This window comes from Prionailurus bengalensis, chromosome C1 (genome assembly GCF_016509475.1).
Source record: "Prionailurus bengalensis isolate Pbe53 chromosome C1, Fcat_Pben_1.1_paternal_pri, whole genome shotgun sequence".
Lineage (NCBI taxonomy): Eukaryota > Metazoa > Chordata > Mammalia > Carnivora > Felidae > Prionailurus > Prionailurus bengalensis.
In genome coordinates this window covers 163,059,945-163,080,420 of record NC_057345.1, presented here as the reverse complement: position 1 = coordinate 163,080,420, position 20,476 = coordinate 163,059,945, and the positions used below count along the sequence as shown (strand labels likewise).

Genomic DNA, 20,476 nt, shown 5'->3' with positions numbered 1-20,476 from the left:
AAGAGAAAGCGTTGCACACGTGCACCAGCAGGGAGAGGCAGAGAGAGAGAGGGGAATAGAGAGAGAATCCCAAGCAGGCTCCATGCTGTCAGTGCAGAGCCTGGCGGGGGGCTTGATCCCACCAACCATGAGATCATGACCTGAACTAAAATCAACAGTCAGATGCTTAACCATCTGAGCCACGCAGGCATCCCTCTTTGAGAATTTCTATTTATATTGCTTCAATTTTTTTTTTGCATTTAAACTTGTTTTTTCTTATGTACCCAAAGTCCTTTTAAATAAGCACATTTGTTTTTTTAAGCATATTCATTTTTTATATTGTTAGTATATGTTAATACATGTATTTGCTACTAGACGTGTTAAATCTGCCTTTGTTGGCTAGCTTAGGAACTTCAGTGACATTCTTAGAATGCTTGCTTTCCCAGCATAACTCTTGGGAAGTGTCGTATGTACTTGTTTGCAATTCATCTTTCATTCTTTCAATCTACTCTAGGCAGGATTGTGTCCTAACTTCTCTACTGCAGCAGTTTTTGTCAAGATCACCAGTGATTACCACATTTTTACATCCAAAAGTCATTTCTCAGTCTTCATTTTACCTGACTCATCAAGCACTGACACCTATGATTATGTTCTTGAAATGACTGCTTCACTTGCTTTCTGGACACTAGTTTCCTCGTGTCTCTGGCTGGTTCCTTTTAGTCTCCTCTACTTGTGAACGTCGAAGTGCCCAGGGTTTCCTTTTGTCTGTATTCCATTCCAAGTCACTCTCAATAATCAGCTGTATATGCTGATGGATGTCCAAATTTATATCTGCAGGGCATGCTTTTGCCTGAACTCCAGAGCCATCAACTGCCTGATGAGCATCATCATTTGGTTATTTCATAGGCACCTCCAAACTTTCATATCCAAAAATGGGGGCCTGATTGGCACCCTTCTCCCACAGTCTTTTCACCTTCCAGTCTACCCTATCTCAGTTAATGGCAGCTCCATCTCTTTTATTACACAGCACAAAAACCTTAGAATTGTCTTTAACTCCTTTCTTGTTCTCACACCTCACAAAAAAACCTGTTAGTAATTAACAGGTTGTTAGCAAATGTCATGGACTCTACCTGACTGGCCAGTCCTTACTACTTCCTCAATAACACCTTAATTTTAGGCCACTATCATCTTTTGTTTTGGTAATTATATATTAGCTCCCTAATTTAATTAGTTTCCCTACTTATGTCCTTGTTCCCAACAGTCTCTTTAATGCAGCATCCAGAGTGATACTGAATTTATTTTAGTAAGATGTAATTTAAATTATATCACCCTTCTACGCCTAATGCCTTGGTGGCTTCCCTCACTCTGAATGAAATGTAAAGTCCTTATAATGGTCTATGAGGTAATATGCAATGTGTAACATCATATATGATCATCTCTCCTCCTCTTCCACATTTTTACTTTGTGATCTTATCTCTTACTACACTTTCTCCATATTCATTTCATTCTACCCGCACAGGCCTCTTTGCTTTTCCTTGAATACACCAAACATGCATCCAACTTGCTTTTCCTTCTGCCCAGAATACTTTCTTCCACCTTGCTCATCCTTTGCCTCCAGGCAGTTTTCTCTGACCCCTCTATTTAAAACAGCTAGTATTTCACTCCTTTCACTTCCTGCTCTCTTTACCATTCTCATTACACTTTATCACCTAAAATGCTGTGTATTTACTTAATTGTTCTGTCTTCTCGCAACTAAATAGGAAACTTGATGAAGGTAACTGTTGTATTAACTGTTTATCCTTAGAACCTACAACAGTGCCTGGCACATTATTGTCACTCACATACTTGTTAAGTGAATAATATTATATTCTAAACTTCAGTTTACGGGCTTAATTTTTAGAGCACACTCATCTCTTAAAGGTTTTGTTTTGTTTTGTTTTGTTTTAAATTCCTATGTCGGGGAAAGGTGTTAGTTGGTTATAAGGAACTAGAGATGAAGCCGCAACAAAAGAAGCTGATTGACACAGAATTCCTAAGTAATCTATAGATTACTCAAAAAAATTTTTATTTAGAATAATATTTATATTGAAGTATAATACACATTCAGAAAAATGTAAAATCATATGTGTGTACCTTGATGAATTTTTATAGAATGAACACCTAGGAAAAATTACCCAGATCAAACTATAGGACATTATGAACAAACCAGCAATCTCCTTAGACCCAGTTATTACCCCTTTTTAAAGATAGGCAGTCACCGTAGAGTAGTTTTACCTGTTTTAAGCTTTATATAAAAATAGAATTTCTAGAGAGACAGAGAAAAATTGTGAGCCTTTTGTTTTAAATTATGTTTGTGACATTCATTCCTGTTGCATATAGGTTGTTAATTTTCATTGTTTTAACACATTTAACTGTATGAATGAATATATTGTGATTTATTTTCCATTCTAATACTGGTGGACATTGGAATTGTTTCATTTAGGGTGAACTTTTAGTGTATGCATTTCTGTTGGAGTGAAATTGCTTGGGTTATAGGGTATGCATAGGTTTAGTTTTAGAAGATATGGTCAAAAGGTTTTCTAAAATTAAACCGATTTATACACCCACTAGCAGTGTGGGAGAGTTTTAGTTATTCCACTACTTTGCCAACAGTTGGCCTGGTCTGTTTTGAATGTTAGCCATTGTGGTGGTATGATACCTCATTGTGATTTTGCTTTTTATTTTCCTGATACCTAATAATATTGGGTACTTCTTCATACTTGTATGGTCTATTTTGATGGATTATTACTTCCCTTTCCTCTGAGCCTTACAAATAGATTTCTAAGAATGATTAGGTACTACATGTAAGACATTAATAGAGCACGTAAAAAATATTTTCCTGTCGTCTACACTCAGCTATTGAGGAAGATGTAACCTTGACTGCCTAGTACTGGAGACTTATTTTTAAGGTGTCTGTAATTAAAATGATATGCAGTTAGCAAAGGGGAATTATTTCCAATTTATTGGGTTAATTAATTTTATCATTAAGATTCTAAAATACCCCAGATTGCGTATGAACAAGTGGAGTGATTTAAAAATTGGTGTAACACATTTTGGGCAATTAATCTATTATTTTTAGTGAACACTTAGTGGTCCTGTCCCTATGAAATGACTTTTAATCTTATAAAAAAAACACTTCTCTTTATGTATTATTTGCAGATAGAAGGAGCATAGAGAAGCAGAGGGCAAAGTCTCTCCAGGTAGATTATTGCCTATATTGGAAGTTCCTCCTTAGGGAAGTTTTTGTTCATTTAGTCAGATTGTATTTTCTGAGCACTTTGGAGTGAAGCACTCAATATCTAAAGGGATGTATGAGACAATAAATATAATTCTACCATAAGTATATATGAAAAAGATGACATTTGAAGTAGCCTTTAAGGATAAATAGAGGTTAGTTCGATGAAAAAGGAAAAGAGATAGAAAACAGTCCAGGCAAGATGCACACACAAGGGAGTGACATTGAGAGAGGGCATGTATTCTGAAAATGGTGAGAATTTCAGTGGTTTTTTTTTTTTTTTTTTTTTTTTTTTGAGGGAGAGAGTGCAAGTGGAAGAGGGGTAGAAAGAGAATCCCAAGCAGGCTCCCACTGATGTGTGTGGGGCTTGATCCCATGAGCTGTGAGATGATGACCTGAACCAAAATCAAGAGTCAGATGCTTAACCCACTGAGCCACCCAGGAGCCCTGAGAATTTCAGTGTTTTTAATAGTGAGGTTTGGAAGACCAGGCTGGGGCCAGGTTGAGAACATTCTTGAATACCAAGTTAATTAATGAGTGTGGTCTTTATACTGTAGAAAATAGAGAATTAGTGTAAGTATGGTTATCAGGAAGGTGATGTCATTAGATTTTTATTTAAGAACATTTTAGAGGCTGTGGAGAAGATGGATTAGCAAAAGAGGAAGATGAGAGGCTGGCAATGGACTGACAGGACTCAGCTAGAGTTGATAGTCCGAAAAATTAGGTGACTTGTAATGCTGTCAACTAAAGGAGATGCCAGGAGAAGGTTGGTTGGTGGACAAGATGGGTTCAATTTACATGTGAAGTTTTTTTGCTTGTGCTGTATTCAGATTCAGTAAGAAAGGACACTAAATTGTGAGTATTTATGTCCACGACACAATGTTTAAACGTATTTTGTAGGTTCCAGTAAGAGAACTAGCAATGGGGGGCAGGAACATGCTATATAATATCTTCATTCCCTCAGTCAAGTTGCATTTCATTCTTGCCCTCTCTCATCAATTGCTTTTTTTTCTTCTCTTTGGTGTCTTCAAGTCTTCTGTCTCTCTAGACTGCTTTATCCATCCTTGATATTAGTATTTTGTCCTCCTTTTTACCTGCTGCCTCATCACAAATAATGTAAGATGAGCAGCTTTAAAAACATCTGATAAACTGCCTCATGTGTGGACTTCAAACTTACTCTACTCTGGATATGTGGTATCCATGTACTGTGTCTTTTCTTTAACTTACAAAGCTAGTATTATGCAATATTTGTGCAAGTACTTACGTATCTGGTCATAGTGATACAGATGGACATCAGATTATAAAGGAACAGAAGTCAATACATATTTATGTTTTGTATTTGGAGGAATTTTATATATAGTGTAATTCTTCATCTTTTCACTGAGCAAATAGAAACCAATTTTCCTTCAATTTCTAGCCATCGAATTCTCTCTGCATCTGGAGTCTAGCATTGTTCACAGCACATAGCAGCTAATTACTTATGGGATGAACAAATGTGCTTGTAGAGGGAGTTGTGGCTGTGCTCCATCAGCTGAACTTGTAGGTTCTATGGGTCATCATCCCCTCCTCACTTTTTAGGGGTTTCAAAATCCTGTATTTTCAACCAGTCTCTCTGTAGTAGATCTTTCTCATAGCATTTAAACATGTTCAAGTTTTTTGTGTCTTTAAACATAAAACAAAACACTCCCTCCCCTTAATTCTCCTCTTTGGTCCTCTCAAGCTTCTATTGCCATATTTTTGTCTCTCTCTTAAACCAGACTTCTTGAAAAACTTATCTGTACTTGTTATTAAACACATTCGCACTTCTTGCCCACTTTCTTGGTTTCTTTCTTAACTTATTTGCAGTATTTGATGTTGACCACTTCCTTTCTTTCTTGAAACACATTCTTTCATTGATGTAGCACATTTTCCTGGATACTAATTTCCTTTGCAGGTTCCTCCTCTTTTGCCTGTTCCCTAAATGTTTGTATTCCTCACTGGCTACTTTCTTTTCTCATCCTCTTTATAGTCGTGGAGTGATCTAACCTACTTCTTTGGAAAGACTCCCATCACTGTATATATACCGATAATTTCTGTATCTCCAGCACTTGCCTCTATTTTGAGCTCCAAAGGTATAGGTCCTGCTTCTGTACTCGTTCAGACTCCATGGTCTTGAACCTTGAACTCATTAACTGTCCTTCTTTAATTCTACTTGGTCTTTCTCCAGTATTTCCTATTTTGGTGAATGGCACTGCTCTCTACCCTGTTGCCCATGCCATGCTTCTTCCCTTTCTTCCTACTCCCCCCCCCCCCCCCAATACTTTGTTGTGGTTATCCTGATAAAATAAACTAGTTTTACACTGTTTGAGGTGTTTTTCTTGGTTGTTGGTTATACATTCTAGTTTTCATTAGTTTAAATTCATCAGTTACAAGACACATTTGATTTTTTTAAAGCTATTTTTGCCCCAATTATTAGTGACTAATTTGGATTTAAAATAATAATTTTCCATTAAGATTTTTGGTTTACTTACTACATAAATCAGAATAAAAATCTGTGAGAATTTGCTTTACCGAAGATGGTTATATTCAGTGTTTGTTTTAAATCCTGTATTGTTTCTTTAAAAAAGTTTTCTGAGATGAAAAACCTCTTCGTTTTCATGTAGAAAATGATATTGTATCATTATCGATATAAAGATGTTTGGCTCTGCTGAGAAAATGACACAACTTCCTGCCATGTCCATTCTTCCTTACCATTGCCTCCTCATTTTGTTTCCCAATCTGGTTTGTAATAAAACTCCTTGAAAATAGAAACTGTCTCTCATATTTCTGTCTCCTTCTATAGTGACATCGTGGCCATTATAGATATTTTAGTAATGATGACTTAATTTAAAGGTTAGATTTGTGAGTAACAGTTTCAAGTGAATGATCCCTTCTTTTGCATTCACATAGTGCCTATTGATAGGGACGATTGATATAGGCTGTGAAGGGTTTTAGAATTTGCTCCAATCTGAATTGACTGTTGGATTTATTGATTAGCTGAACGAGTATATAATTGAAGTTTCAGATTGTGATTTAGCCTTAGCGTGCTTAAAAAAAAATGTCTTTCCCTTTCTTTCTTTCTTTCTTTCTTTCTTTCTTTCTTTCTTTCTTTCTTTCTTTCTTTCTTTCTAATTTACATCCAAGTTAGTTAGCATATGTAGTGCAATAATCATTTCAGGAGTAGATTCCAGTGATTCATCCCCTGTGTATAACACCTAGTACTACAAGTGTCCTCCTTTTAATGCCCCTTACCCATTTAACCCATCCCCCCACCCACAGCCCCTCCAGCAACCCTGTTTGTTCCCTGTATTTAAGAGTCTCTTATGTTTTGTCCCCCACCCTGTTTTTACATTATCTTTGCTTCCCTTCCCTTATGTTCATCTGTTTTGTATCTTAAATTCCACATATGAAAATTACTTTTCTTAATAAATCTTTTAAAAAGCAAGCTCTCATGCTGGCTTTATTCTCTTTTTGGCTGAATTCTTTGATCTTTAGAGTAAGATAGAAATGAGAACCAATGATTATGTTTAGGACCAATGGTTATGTTCCATAGACATGATTTTTGACTTTTACATAGTATTCACTTTACCTTAGAGAGGCTCACATCTCATGCTTTTTGGGCCAGTGGGCTGCTTCTCATCTGTATTTGCTTTTTTCTTTAGATATTAGGATCAAGGAAGAAGAACCTGATCCTGAAGAGTGGCAGCTCAGTGGTGATTCTACATTGAATACCAATGATCTAACACACTTAAGAGTGCAGGTGGTAGATGAAGAAGGGGACCAACAACATCAAGAAGGAAAAAGACTTCGAAGGGTAGCTTGCACCTGTCCCAACTGTAAAGAAGGTGGTGGGAGGTATGCACACATGAAACATACTCTTTTTTTTAACACTGCTAATATCATCACCCTAATTTTTGAAATACTGCATGCGGTATCACTTAATTATGGGAAATTTCTCATTACATGATCATTTTGTGTGTATGTCTGTATGAGTGTGGCAGAAAAAGTTAGGGGACAAAATATGTAAGATAGAATTTTCAGATCGAAGTGCCTTTTTTAAAACTAAAGTTACTTAATTTGCCTTAAAAAGAAATGTAACAGATGCCATTTAACAGGCCCTTATGAGAAATTAGCCTATTTGCAAACCAGCAATGAGATTTGCCTAAATACAGATAAAGAGTTGATTTTTAGCTTGAGAATAGCAGTTATATAAAAATAAGTTCAGAAATAGTTGATAAGCATAAACATTTTCTATTTTCAACAGAAATGAATAATAAGCCTTAATGATGGAATTTTTTAAGAAAGTGGAACTGTAGTATTTTAATTCTGTACTTTAAAAAAATAAATGTTAAGACAGAATAACATGACAGGAAAAACTCAAAACAGATCACTGATTATATTAAATGTGGATGGATTAAGCTTAATAATTAAGACCTTGAAACTCAGATTGTATTTTAAAAACAAAATCCAGCCTTATGTTAATTATAGGGAGCATCTCAGATAAATTGGCACAGGAATGTTGAAGGGGTGGAAAAAGATTTATTAGGCAAATGTTAACTAGAAAACTTGGATAGCAGTGTTACTGTCAGACAATGAAGGATCAGGATCACATGGTTAAATAGGGGTAGGTTTATTAATAATATGAAGTTTTCACCAAAGGAGATTTAATAGTTACGATACTTTCCCCCCATAACATTGACATATATAGAGAGCAGAAACTGTGATACGACTCTTAATGACATACTAATCAAATCCCTAGTCATAGTGAAAAGCCTTGACACATCTCTCTCAGAAATATGCCATAAATAGACAAAATATACTATTAACACAGTTAATGAGCTTAAGCTAATAGAAATAGAGCCTATCTGCCTTCCAGTTGGTGTCATTAGTTGATTTGTACATTGGCCAGCCCATTCACAATGATGGTAACAATGACTAATAACTGCTAACATTGAGGGCTTACTGAGTTTTAGATGTGAGAAAGTCTTACAAATGAGGCAGAGAGGTTGAATGATTCTTAAGAGCAACATGCAACTGGGATTTGGACCCAGTTTCTTACTCCAGAGCATTAACCACTAAACTGTACTTACTACCTCTTGAGTGGATTTGCTTCTATATCAGATCCTTAGGTATTTTTATTTACTGGGTAATTATTTGTTTGAAATATTATTTATTCTTTGACATGTTTTGGCCAATTTAAATAAGTTTGGTTAGACAATAACTTTTCTGAAATTTACTCTCCTTTTTAGAGGAACTTTAAAGATAAATTTGTTCGTGAAAGTCCAATCTAATTGAGGGTCAAGATCTGGCCTATATTTTACTTAACGTATTTTCTTGAAAATGAACTTCCTTTAGATTTGTATTTATTAAACTAATATGTGCTCATAAAAATTCAGAAATCTAGAATATTAAAACAATACCAAACTTCTACCCCATGTCAGGATAACCGTTATAACATTTTTGTGTATATCCTTTCAGACTTTACATATCTTTTAAAGTGGAATCATTCTCACTGTTTACATGTCTGCTCTTATTTTGAAAATTTTTGTGACCATATTTCCAAGTCTGTATAGAGTCTACATCAAGTTTTTAATGGCTGTTAATACTGTTGTATGGATGCGTAAGAATTTAACATCTTTTTTGAGAGTTTATTGCTGTCATTCTAATATTACACATACATTTTTGCACCTTTGTCTGATTACTTCATCACTGTAAGTTGGCAGAAGTGAAATTGTTGGATCGAAGGGAATTGTCTGCTTTTCTATCTGTTTCAAGTTAAACTCCTACCAGTGGTGTATGAAAGTATCTGCTTTCCCACACCCTTGCCAACAATGGATTTCATCATTTTTTTAATACCTTTTAAAGTCTGGTATGAAAAATAATTCCTCATTATTATTTCATTTAGTATATTTTTTGTTACATTGTGAGATTGAACATTTTTTGGTGTGTTATTTTACCATTTTAAGATTTCTTTTGTGAATTGTCTTTTGTGAATCTGTTAATTCGTGTGTTTAACCGTCATATGTGCAGATATTTTTTCCTAGTTTTATATTGCCTTTCAACTTTGTCAGTGGTTTGTATAATGCATTGTTACACAAGTAAAAGAAGAGTTCCACCACTTAAAACTTTGCAAACTTTGTTTTATGCACAAAAGTTTTAGTGAATCAGTCTTTATGAAATACCTTAAAAAAAAAGACTTATTTTTTCTAGAACTTTCGTGAGTTCGTTTTTTAAAATTATTCTAAGCAATCAAAATGGAAGTTCTTAAGAAAAAAAACTATGGTTTCTTAGAGCTCATTTGAACAAACTTCAACTGATATATACATGACAGGCAAAATTGTATCATTGATAGTTGTTGCATCTAATTAGTAGAAGCATAGCATATAGTAAATCCAGGGCATTCTAAAGGGTTCTGCAAAGGTGAGGTGGGTAGTACTTTAAAAATTTTAGAATATTGGCCTTTTTTCCCTCAGCTACATTCTTAAAAATACACATATATCAAATGGAATATTCAGAGAACAAAATTTTGTTTACCTTCTTGAGCAAGGTATAAAATATAGTTAAATATTTAAAAATTGTATTCATCTGGGCATTTAACCAATATTTATTAAGCAGAACCAGCCCTCAGAAACTTTTTACTCTAGTGGAAGAGGCAGGTAATTTTAATAAAGTAGAATAAATTCTAAAAGCATTATTGTTATGTGGGGTTTGTGTGGATTAAACATCAGTCCATATTTTAAAAATTAAGTTATTTTGCAAAATCTGTCAGCAATTTCAGTTGGTGTCTCATTTCTTCCATTCCAAGCAAAAGAAAGTACTTGATTTACTTCACTTTTCTTAATTCCCATACTGAGAATTCAGCATTATTTATTGTGTCACTCTGTCTTGGCATTGTTAAACTATTGAGAACAAGTTTAGGCAGTTAGGAATAGAAACTCAAAGTTGTTTGTTTTTTCTAGGTGGTATAGGTGTTAGTGGTTTGATTACGGAAATCAAGAAGAAAACTTACGACTGAATCTTTTATTATTACCTTTATATTTATTTGTTGAGAAAGTTCTTTTCCTTCACATCACGTGTCATAAATCCATATCTAACATATCTAGATCTTATCTTGAATAAAATTTCCTTTTTAAATAGAAATTTGGACCCGGGTGTTAGGCTTTTCCCTTAAATTAGATATATTTGTGTGCATCCTGTCCCCATCTCCCCCCCCCCCCCCCCCCGATGCCTGTCCCATTTTCAAATAGTATTTCTCATTTTCTTATAATTCAATTGAAAATACCTCTCCCGGGCTCTTTGGTTCTTTGAGAACCCAGATTTGTTGCTGTAATTTGTTACAATCTTGTGCTTTGTTAGTGCTCTCAAGCTAAATTTTGCTTAGTTAGTATTTAGCACTTTTGAGTTTATAAAAGCACATGGATTCACCTGAGTGGTACACTTAGCATAGAGGCAAGAAGTCATGAGTACAAGAGTGAACTGAATTGGGTTCTCTGTGAAATTGCTATGGTGAACACAATATGTGAAATTGGTTTGTACACCAATAACCACAAACATTACTCTTTTTTCTTAGGGCTGTGTAAGAATAAAATAAATTTTAAAAACTAAATTAAATGAAATCTTGGCTTTGGTTAATACTTTGGCATTGCAGGTGAGCCAGAAAAACCTGTTTCACTCAACTCAGCTCTTGGAAGAGAGTTATAGAAATTGGGGGTGGACTGGAGCAGAAACTAGAATTGTGTTAGATTATGACGTCCTTGCCCTTAAGACAACAGCATGACTCCTCCTTGTCTTTACTTATGCTATTCCTCTGCCTGGAATGCCTTCCCTCCTTTCTATCTAAATCCTACCCACCTCTTCCACGAAGCCTTCTCTAACTACTGGAGCCCACATTGATGTCTCCCTGTTCAGAACACCTATGGCATCTAACAGCCAGCACTGCACCGTTTAGCACTGTTTGTCCTATGGCAATTTCACATGCTACTGAGTGTGAGTACATTAAAATATAAATGTGGGGAAATATGCATTTTTCCAGTAAAAATTGAAAAACGCTAGGTATAATATATAAAGGAGGATTTTCAGGCTTATGGACAGTTTACAGGCTATATACCTAGACTGTGAGATTGGGGGAGGAGGGGAAGTCGGGGCGGGGGGTCTTAAATGTACCTTTTTTTAATCTCAGAAACATTGCAGAGTTTATATGATTTTGACAGTGAGTCTAAAGTGTCATGTTTTTTATAAACTCATTTATTTTTATTTAGTAACCAGCCCAATTTTTTTTTTTTTTTAAGCTTGGGAAATAACACTTTCTATAGTGTTTAATACTATTTGAATATCAGTTCTGGAATCAAAAAAGTTTTCTTCTTGCTTAGGCTAAAATACCTGTGTTCATTCATCTAAGCACATATCTCCCAAACCCTGTTCTTGGTATCAAATACTGAAATGTAACAAATGTCAAATTTTATGCTGTGGAGAAACTGTATTTTATTATATCTCTGATGTGTAATTTGGGGTATCTTTGCATGGTTAATATGAAAGGAATTTTAGCTATAAAGATAATTTTGATTTATATTTATTTTCTGTAGTGCTAAGGGAGCTATGACAGTAGCTTTGTCTAGATTTTTTTTTTTTTACGATTTTCTCCCAAGTCTCCGTGTATATTCAGGGTGTGGCTATACAAATAAAGGAATAAATATGCTTAAGTCATGTTAATTTAAAGTCTGCTTAAGGTGCCTATCGTTTTTATTGTACCTGTGATTGGTTATGTAGTCATTTCTTGGTTTATTTAATTTTTAAATTAGCTGACATTGTGACTTTGAAGAGACTATTTCGTTTCTTATACCACTAGGACATGGATTGGGCCTATGCATTGAATTTGTGAATGGTTCTGACAGAATACTTAAGTAGCTTTATTTGTACAATCTGTCTTTATGAAATGTCCTTTTAAATTATATAATTCTTGAGCATGTTTACATTTGGACAGCAATCACATTAAATCTGAAGTAAAATTAATAATGTGATATTACATGTTTGATATATATATACACACACACACACACACACATTTTTTTTAATTTAAATTGATCTTAAATGGTCTTGGTTTCTGATTGACCTCATGGCGTTAACGTCTTCGATTTGAAATTCAGCTTGGGAATATAGAAGTAGTAATGTTTACTTGAATATTTCCATAGAAGTATATATTATTCTCTGTGTGTTTTTTAGAGGTACCAATCTTGGAAAAAAGAAGCAACACATTTGTCATATACCAGGATGTGGTAAAGTCTATGGGAAGACCTCACATCTGAGAGCTCATCTGCGTTGGCATTCTGGGGAGCGTCCTTTTGTTTGTAACTGGATGTTCTGTGGTAAAAGATTTACTCGAAGTGATGAATTACAGAGGCACAGAAGAACACATACAGGTTACTAATATTTACTTTTAACTGAAAAAAAAAATGACTTATAGGTCTACATAGTATCTTGAAGTCCCCCCCCCATCTTACTGATCTGAATCTTTTAAAATATGACTAGTTACATTCAATTTTTATCTTCAGTAATACCAATTTAAGAACAGTAATTCCAAATAAGCCAATATGGTTTATCTTGTAAAATAACATTTTATTTTATGCAGACTTTGGTTAGCTTTTTTTTTTTATATAGTTAGCTTTTTTTGTTTTGCTGTAACGTTTAATGTCTTAAGCCACATTTATGCAATTCTTGTTTATTATGTTAACCTTTTAAATTAGTTGTCTGCTTTTACTCTTGATCTGTCTTTATTTTTCTTCAACATGCTAAAGAATAATTCTTTTTTTTTCTGATAAATTGAAGTATTTTACCTTTTCTTGTTTTAGTATCTGTGAGGTAAGCAAAAAACATTTCAATGAGGAATAACCAGGGCATTATTGATGGGAGAACTCTTCTGTTTGATTGTTTTTCATGGTATTGTGGGGTTGTTACATGAAATGAGCCTAGGAGTGACTCCAACTAAATCCTAATTTAATGTATCTTAGAGTTTTCTCCTGCTACCATATAATGGTCAAGGTGTTCATCAGTCTATGCTCAACACTGAAGAATTGAAAAATACATAGTTATAGTCACAATAAAGCTTAGAAGGAAGAAGCATGGTGAAATGAAAGTGTTGGTCCTAGATCTGGGTTCAAATCCAGGTTCTCTGTTAGAGTAAGCAAATAAGCTCTCACTCTACTTTCACACCTTCTGCATTGTCTTTAAATATATAAAATAACCTGTGAAGTATGTAGTAGTATATATATTACATGTGCTACTTATTTTCTGTCTTATTTGTCAGGTTAGACAGATGAGCTTAACCTGTTTCAAGTTGCAGCAAACAAAATAAGAAAATAGGTCAAGTATACTTAGAGACAGAGATCAGTGTTGCATGGGATAGTAAGACATTGTTGGGCAGTGGGCTGGGACCTTAAAGTGGCCTGGTAACAGAATTTTCCTCTGTGGAATTTGATCAGGATATAAAAAGGAATAACATAAAAGGGGACAAAAAAGTCTGTGATCAAATAAATGTGAGAAACACTGAGTTAAACAGGGTTTAGTCCAGCTACCTTCAAGGCAACACCTCTTAGGACCATTAATTGAACATTAAGAAGACTGTGCATCTCTTAAGTTGGGAGATGTAGTATGTGTAGCATTTCCCAGCCTCCTTTGATTGTTGTGCCATTTTCTGTGGAGCATCTCTCAGGATTAATTCCAAAAGAAATTTTGGGAAATACCTTCTCAGAAGAATAGAATGATATGTGACTAGAAGAGGTGAGAGACCATTTGCCATGAGTGAAGATGAGATTCTGTATAGCACATTTCTGTTAAGTAGGATTGAGCTATGTTATGGAGGTCCTTTTAAGTTAGGCAGTAGAGAATCTATTTCATAATCTGCAAGTTATTCTTATATTTCCGTACCACTTAGTGTCATGGTGAAGTTTCACACTGATACGATTTGGTATTTAAGGAAGATTTGTCTGCCATTGACTGACTGGATAGGAGAGGGGGAATGACTTAGGGTGTCACTGCAGCATAGTTCAGGCGTGAGGTCTGATGAGGACCTACTTAAGGTGGAGGTGCTGAAATAAGAGATAGGTAAGAATTTTGAAGAGAATCACAAAATACAAGATTTGTTTACTACTTGATTTCTCTCTGGATTCCTTTTAGATTTGCCTTTTGCCTTTTCCTCCAGTAATTCTCTTTTGTAGTTGTCTTCAACATAATAGAAGTTCAGTCAGTCTTTTGTATTTAAAAAAAGGATTTTATTCATACTGGGGAAATAAAGTTAGGCATCAGGGTCTTGAATTAACTATAACATCATGGCATATCAGGCTTGCTCTTGACTGTTTCAGCTAAAATCACATCAGCTAGCCATCTCCATTATTCCTGGGATTATCAGTCTTATTGGAGCACAGGCTATGTTTTTGCTTTAATCTTAAGTACCCTGTGTAGTTCCTTGAATTCACATTTAAAAGGTTTAGTATCGTGGATATGACATGCTAATAATACCTTAAATATAGCTTAAAACAGTGTGCTCTTTGCAGATGGTCATTTTTTAGCTCTACGGTGTCTTCTAACAGATGTTTCAAAACAAACTATTGGCATAGCTGAGGTATTCAAGTCGTATCCAAATATCAGTCTATAACTTCGAAGATCACTTTTCATTCAGAAGTAAAGAGGACAGATTTATTTTGAGGGAAGAGTACTCTATGTGAGAAATCTTGCAAGGACCGCTCACGAAACGAATATACTTTTAATGGAACTGAACTGTGCTTCCTGTCTCTGTCAGTGTTGGCTTATTTTCTTTCTCAGCAGATGATCAGTCTATTCATGTTGAATTTAAAAAACTAAGTAACCTAATTTCTTTTTAACAGGTGAGAAGAAATTTGTTTGTCCAGAATGTTCAAAACGCTTTATGAGAAGTGACCACCTTGCCAAACATATTAAAACACATCAGAATAAAAAAGGTATTCACTCTAGCAGTACAGTGCTGGCATCTGTGGAAGCTGCACGAGACGATGCTTTGATTACTGCAGGAGGAACAACACTTATCCTTGCAAATATTCAACAAGGTTCTGTTTCAGGGATAGGAACTGTTAATACTTCCACCACCAGCAATCAGGATATCCTTACCAACACTGAAATACCTTTACAGCTTGTCACAGTTTCTGGAAACGAGACAATGGAGTAAATATTACACAAATACTTATTCATTGTGGTTATTTTTATACAGTAGTGAGAAGAATATTGTTCCTAAGTTCTTAGATATCTTTTTATTGATGTGCAAAAATTTTTGGATTGACAGTAACTTGGTTATACATGACACTGAAATGCCTTACTTTGTATGATATTCCATAGTATATTAAAAATGGTAAAATTGCATGGGTTTTGTAGGTACTTTTGGAATCTAGAAGAAATGAAATTTTACCAAGTTATATAAAGAGAAAATTGAATTTAACAATGCGAATGGTAGTCTAACCAAATGCATCAATCCTGTGTGGTTTAGTGTAAAAATGAGAACATGTTGGTATTTATCTATTGTAAGATAAAAAAAAAGTTGGTGGGTGAAAGAAATCATGTTATGATAAAAAAATTTTTGTAATTTTCTTGATGACTGGAATTTTTATTATGCATAACTGACAAATCAAGTTTCCAAGCAAATGTTACATAGTGTAGGCTTTACTTAGCTTATCAATTTGTCATTTTGAAGCTAATTATTTTAATTAGGTTAACTATGTACAATATTTTAAGCATTACTCTTGTAAGATTTTGAAAACTACATTTTAACATGGAACTCTAGGGATAGTCACCTTTTAAAATCCTGTTGAAAAGCCATGTTTAAGATTTAATTTGCCAAAATAATGTCTTGTTAATATTCTTTCAATAACGAAGTTGGGCAATATAACCAATGTTTAAAAAAAAAGTTTAAAATGTATAGGTTGAGGCATTTGGGTGGTAAGAAAATGTTAAAGTGAATTATCCCTTTTCTTGAATATTGGAGGACCAAAAAAAATAAGGTGTATTGCGTCTTAGCAGTGATTTTTTTTTTTTTTTTTTTTTTTTTTAAAATCCAATCTTGTTTCCAAAAACCATATGTCTGCCAGGGCCTTAAAAGCCATCATGTAAATTACCAGTAAAGTATAACATATGCAAACATAAAATCACTTCCATAGTGACGATACTCCAACCATATGGATATTAGTCATAGAAAACTAGAGGTTTATGATATTTTTTTAAGTCTTTTTTTTTTTTTTTTTTTTGTCTAGGTAGTCAGTCTGCACTTAAATATCAACCATTTTCCTTTTTTGCTTCTTCCCTTAAAATTTATATGTATCCAGTACATTTAATTGAGAAATGTATGTTTTTTATTATGCTGTATTTTCTTTTTATTTTTTAATTATTGTTTATATTTTCAATTATTAAAAAATGTACAAAATAAAGTTTCATTGCTGGTCTTGTAAGAGCTATACAATTTTCCTAAATGTATACCTATAACTGCAGCAGTTCACCTATTTCAAAATTTGGAATTCTGTTCATTTGTTATTCTTAAGACCACCTCAAACTTAAAGGCTACCTTATTGTACGTTTAAAGTGTATTATAACAGTGTGGTAGTTAATAAAACACTATTTTTTTTCTTTTGAGTTTGTTGTATTCCTATGCATTTAAAATATTTGCAGTGGTATGGGGTAAGAAAAATCTGTATGGTTCATTTTTCTTCACCTTTTGTTCACAGATTCTTGATCTCAGACACTGAAATTATTGGGAGAAGTTTACTTGAAAAGGGAGGAGTAGAGGCCCTAGCAGATGACTGATTTTCTCCTGAAAATGAGCTCATTAAATAAAACTTTTGAGAAAAAATCTTTTAATTCTAAGTCCACATTGATTCACATTAATTGTAATAATCCCATTTTGCAAACCTTGTTTTTATTTCCGCAGTTAAAGCAGTGCAGAATATTTTGATTTATTAAAAATGTGAGTTTACATGAAGATTCTTGAAAATGATAATGTAAGACATACTTTGGTAACCGTGGCACGAGTTAGTTGAAAAAGTTACGTTTTGAGTTTGTGTAGGTCTAATCATGATAAGGGCAGAGTGAAAAGGAAAGGAAAAGTTAACATTATGACTGAATTTTGGATATTTTTAAATGAAAAATCCAGTTACTTTCCATGTGTTTCCAGCGGGGGTGAAGATTAAGATTTCCATTGTTTTCCAGGCCCAGTCTGACACTGTCAATAATATCTTTGAATGCATAGGACAACTCTAGATACACATAGAAACACAGGCAGAGTTTTCTTTCCTAAATGTGAGACTTAAGCTTGTGATGTGAAATAGGCATTATTACTTGAATTATAGAAATTAATGGAATGTACAATTATTTTGAAGTTACAAGGATCAGAATTTGAATCTTTAAACTCCAGTTAATTTTTAGAAGTTTTTTTATTACTGAAGATGTGTGAAGAGGATTATGTGAGAAGGTTGCTCACTTGAGCAAAATACCTATTAAGTCAGGGGATTAAAAATCTTTCTAGGGTGTGATAGTAGAGATGTTTTTAAATAATATTGAAATTTTACAGTAAGCTTATAGAGTGCTTTTGATCCATGAGTTTCCAAGCATATTTTATCAGTTCTTGGAGCATGAATACAATGAAGAACGTTAAGTAGTCCTAAAAATTATTTACACTTTTAGATTTTAAAGAGTGCCCACTAGGAATATGTCCGTGAGCTGTGGCTCTTTACCTAGCAAAAAGAGTCAGTGTTCAGCCTCAGCCTAGGTCATTTCAAATATTTCTATTTTTGTATTTAAAAGTGCTGAATATATTGATCTATTTTTTTCTAGTTCTAGAATCTTAGTATTGTGTAAGAGTATATTTCTTAGTGCAAGTATACTCTTTAGTAGGTATTTCATCAGTTGCTTTATTTTCGTGAAGGCCTAGAGGGTGCATATTCAGTATATTTACATGCAAATAATTCCTCTTTATCAGAACTATCAGAACGTAGTCACCTAGTCGGGTAGATGTCTGTACTCTGTATACCTCAACTTAAAATACCACAAGAAAATTTTATTTTCTGTATTTTGAGACTTAATGACTTTGAGAAGTAATGCAATTAACCCAAAAGCACATAAAGCTTTAAAGGAATATGTTGCAAAAGTCAGGTGCCCTGTAAGTAACATTGGGCAAAATAGTGAAAATGCTTAAGATACTTCAAAATAGTGGAAGTACTTAAATAGTAAAAATATGTGTACTCATAAGTTGAAGGCATGTCAAACATACTTCATAGAAAATCGTTTTTAGCCAGTATTGCATCAGAAAATGCTGGGAGCATTTTAAAACGTCCACAGGTCTTGCTGCATTTTTTACCTAAATCTACATTTCTGGGGATGGAGACTATATATGTATTTTGTAATAGCTCTGTAAGTGGTTCTGATAAACACTCCTGGGTTAGAATCACTTAAATAGAGCAAGCATCTTTGATCTCAAAATTTTTGTTTTATTAAAAATCTTGTATTCAAAATTGCTTGAAATTTGTGGTTATTATTACTAATAGCATTTGGCTTTAACCCTATTAGTAACCGTTTGGTTTTTAGTTTTAATTAAGTTGGTAAGAATGTTTTTAATGTAAAAGAACTATTTGGTTCACCAAATATTATGTTTAAAACTTTTTGCCATAAATGAGTAGCAAGTCTTTTGTCTGATACTGAGCACAAAATGAATTGGTTGATATTTTAGTGAAATCACCTTCTCTAAAGTGTTGAAGACCCAGAGATACTGATTTTGGTCTTTTGGACAGATTTGTATATATCGTGATAAATATATACCAGCAGCGGATGCAACGTGCTCCAGAAATGTAGAGGAGGGAGAATTCTGCATGGAGAGATCTGGGGAAAGGCAGAGGAAATGGCGTCAGGAAAGGCACAGTGTGATTTGTTACACATGACGAGGATTTGTGACGAATGGAGTGGAAGAGCTGGAGGAGGTGGTCAGATTGCAGAGGCGTTCAGAATTTAATTTTTACCAGTGGTTCCTAATCTTTTTGGAATCCTGGGTCTTAGAGAAAAATGCAAGAGCTCTCATTTAAATCCAAGATGTTTGAACACTGCATGGGGATCTGTTTGAGCTAAAGCCTGAACCCTTGGAAAACGGTCAGACTTAAGGAACTGGGAGAAAGAGGAGTCTTCAGGGAGGTTGTCAGAAACCATAGACGGTGTCATGATGGTGATGAACATAAAATGTAGTAGAGAGGTTAAGTTGGATGAAAAGCAGGAAAAGACCATTGGTTTTGGCAATAAGGAGTTGCCTGCTGATCTTTTTAAGCAGTTGGTGAGAGTATTGGGTAAAAGACTGGTTGAAAGCATAGGAGAAGAGTCTATGGAGACAGCAAGCATAGCTATTCTGTTAAATTTGATGGTAAAGAGAATAAAGGAGGCAGATGCTGAGTAAGGAATGAGAAAATTGTTGAAGTTTCTCATAAAATGGGTACATTTTTATATTAATAAATATTAACTATAAAAATTTAAGGGAACTCTAAGCTGGAGTTGAAATTTTTTTTTTAAGTTTATTTTGAGAGCACAAGCAGAGGAGGGGCAGAGAGAGAAAATCCCAAGCAGGTTCTGCACATCGAGCCCGATGCAGGGCTCAAACCCACAAACCATGAGATCGTGACCTGAGCTGAAACCAAGAGTCAAGACGCTTAACCAACAGAGCCACCCAGGTGCCCCTGGATTTGAAATTTTTAAAGAACTGCATATGCTGTTAAGTAACATGATTCTTAATCATTTCATCATTATATATTTAAATGCAGTTTTTCGGTATTAAAAGGGTGCCGAATGAGAGGTCTCGGTTTCCTTCAGTCTTTCCCCACTCCCCAGGTTTTAATTCCTTTGTTTCTTTTATAAATCCGTATTAAGCTACCTACTTGATACGTGAGAACAGATAGGTTTCTTACCTTCTTAAAACCTAATTTTCATCATCCACAAAAAGGGGATAACAATGGTATCCCTCATACGATTGTTGTGAGGATTAAAATGTAAGCATTTATCGTAGTGCCTCTGGCTTAGAGCAGCAACTCATAATTTTTTCTCCTTCCACATCTGAAGACATTTTTCTGTGGTGAAGCGGACAGTACTTGGGGGTTTCCATTGTTTGTAGTTCATGCATTGATTTTTCTTCTTCAGAAAGAGGGAGTTTTGTTTTTAATGGAA

General features: G+C 34.4%; 1 protein-coding gene across 1 annotated transcript in view; it reads left to right on the top strand.

The window, feature by feature from the left end:
- Window positions 1-16,915, top strand: part of SP3 (Sp3 transcription factor) — a 60,492-nt gene extending 43,577 nt beyond the window's left edge. The window contains exons 5-7 of the mRNA XM_043577074.1: window positions 6,934-7,126; window positions 12,491-12,687; window positions 15,148-16,915. Coding sequence (XP_043433009.1) covers window positions 6,934-7,126; window positions 12,491-12,687; window positions 15,148-15,464 — 707 coding nt within the window. The 3' untranslated portion in view covers window positions 15,465-16,915. The remainder of the gene's footprint in view (window positions 1-6,933; window positions 7,127-12,490; window positions 12,688-15,147) is intronic.
- Window positions 16,916-20,476: the final 3,561 nt, after the last annotated feature.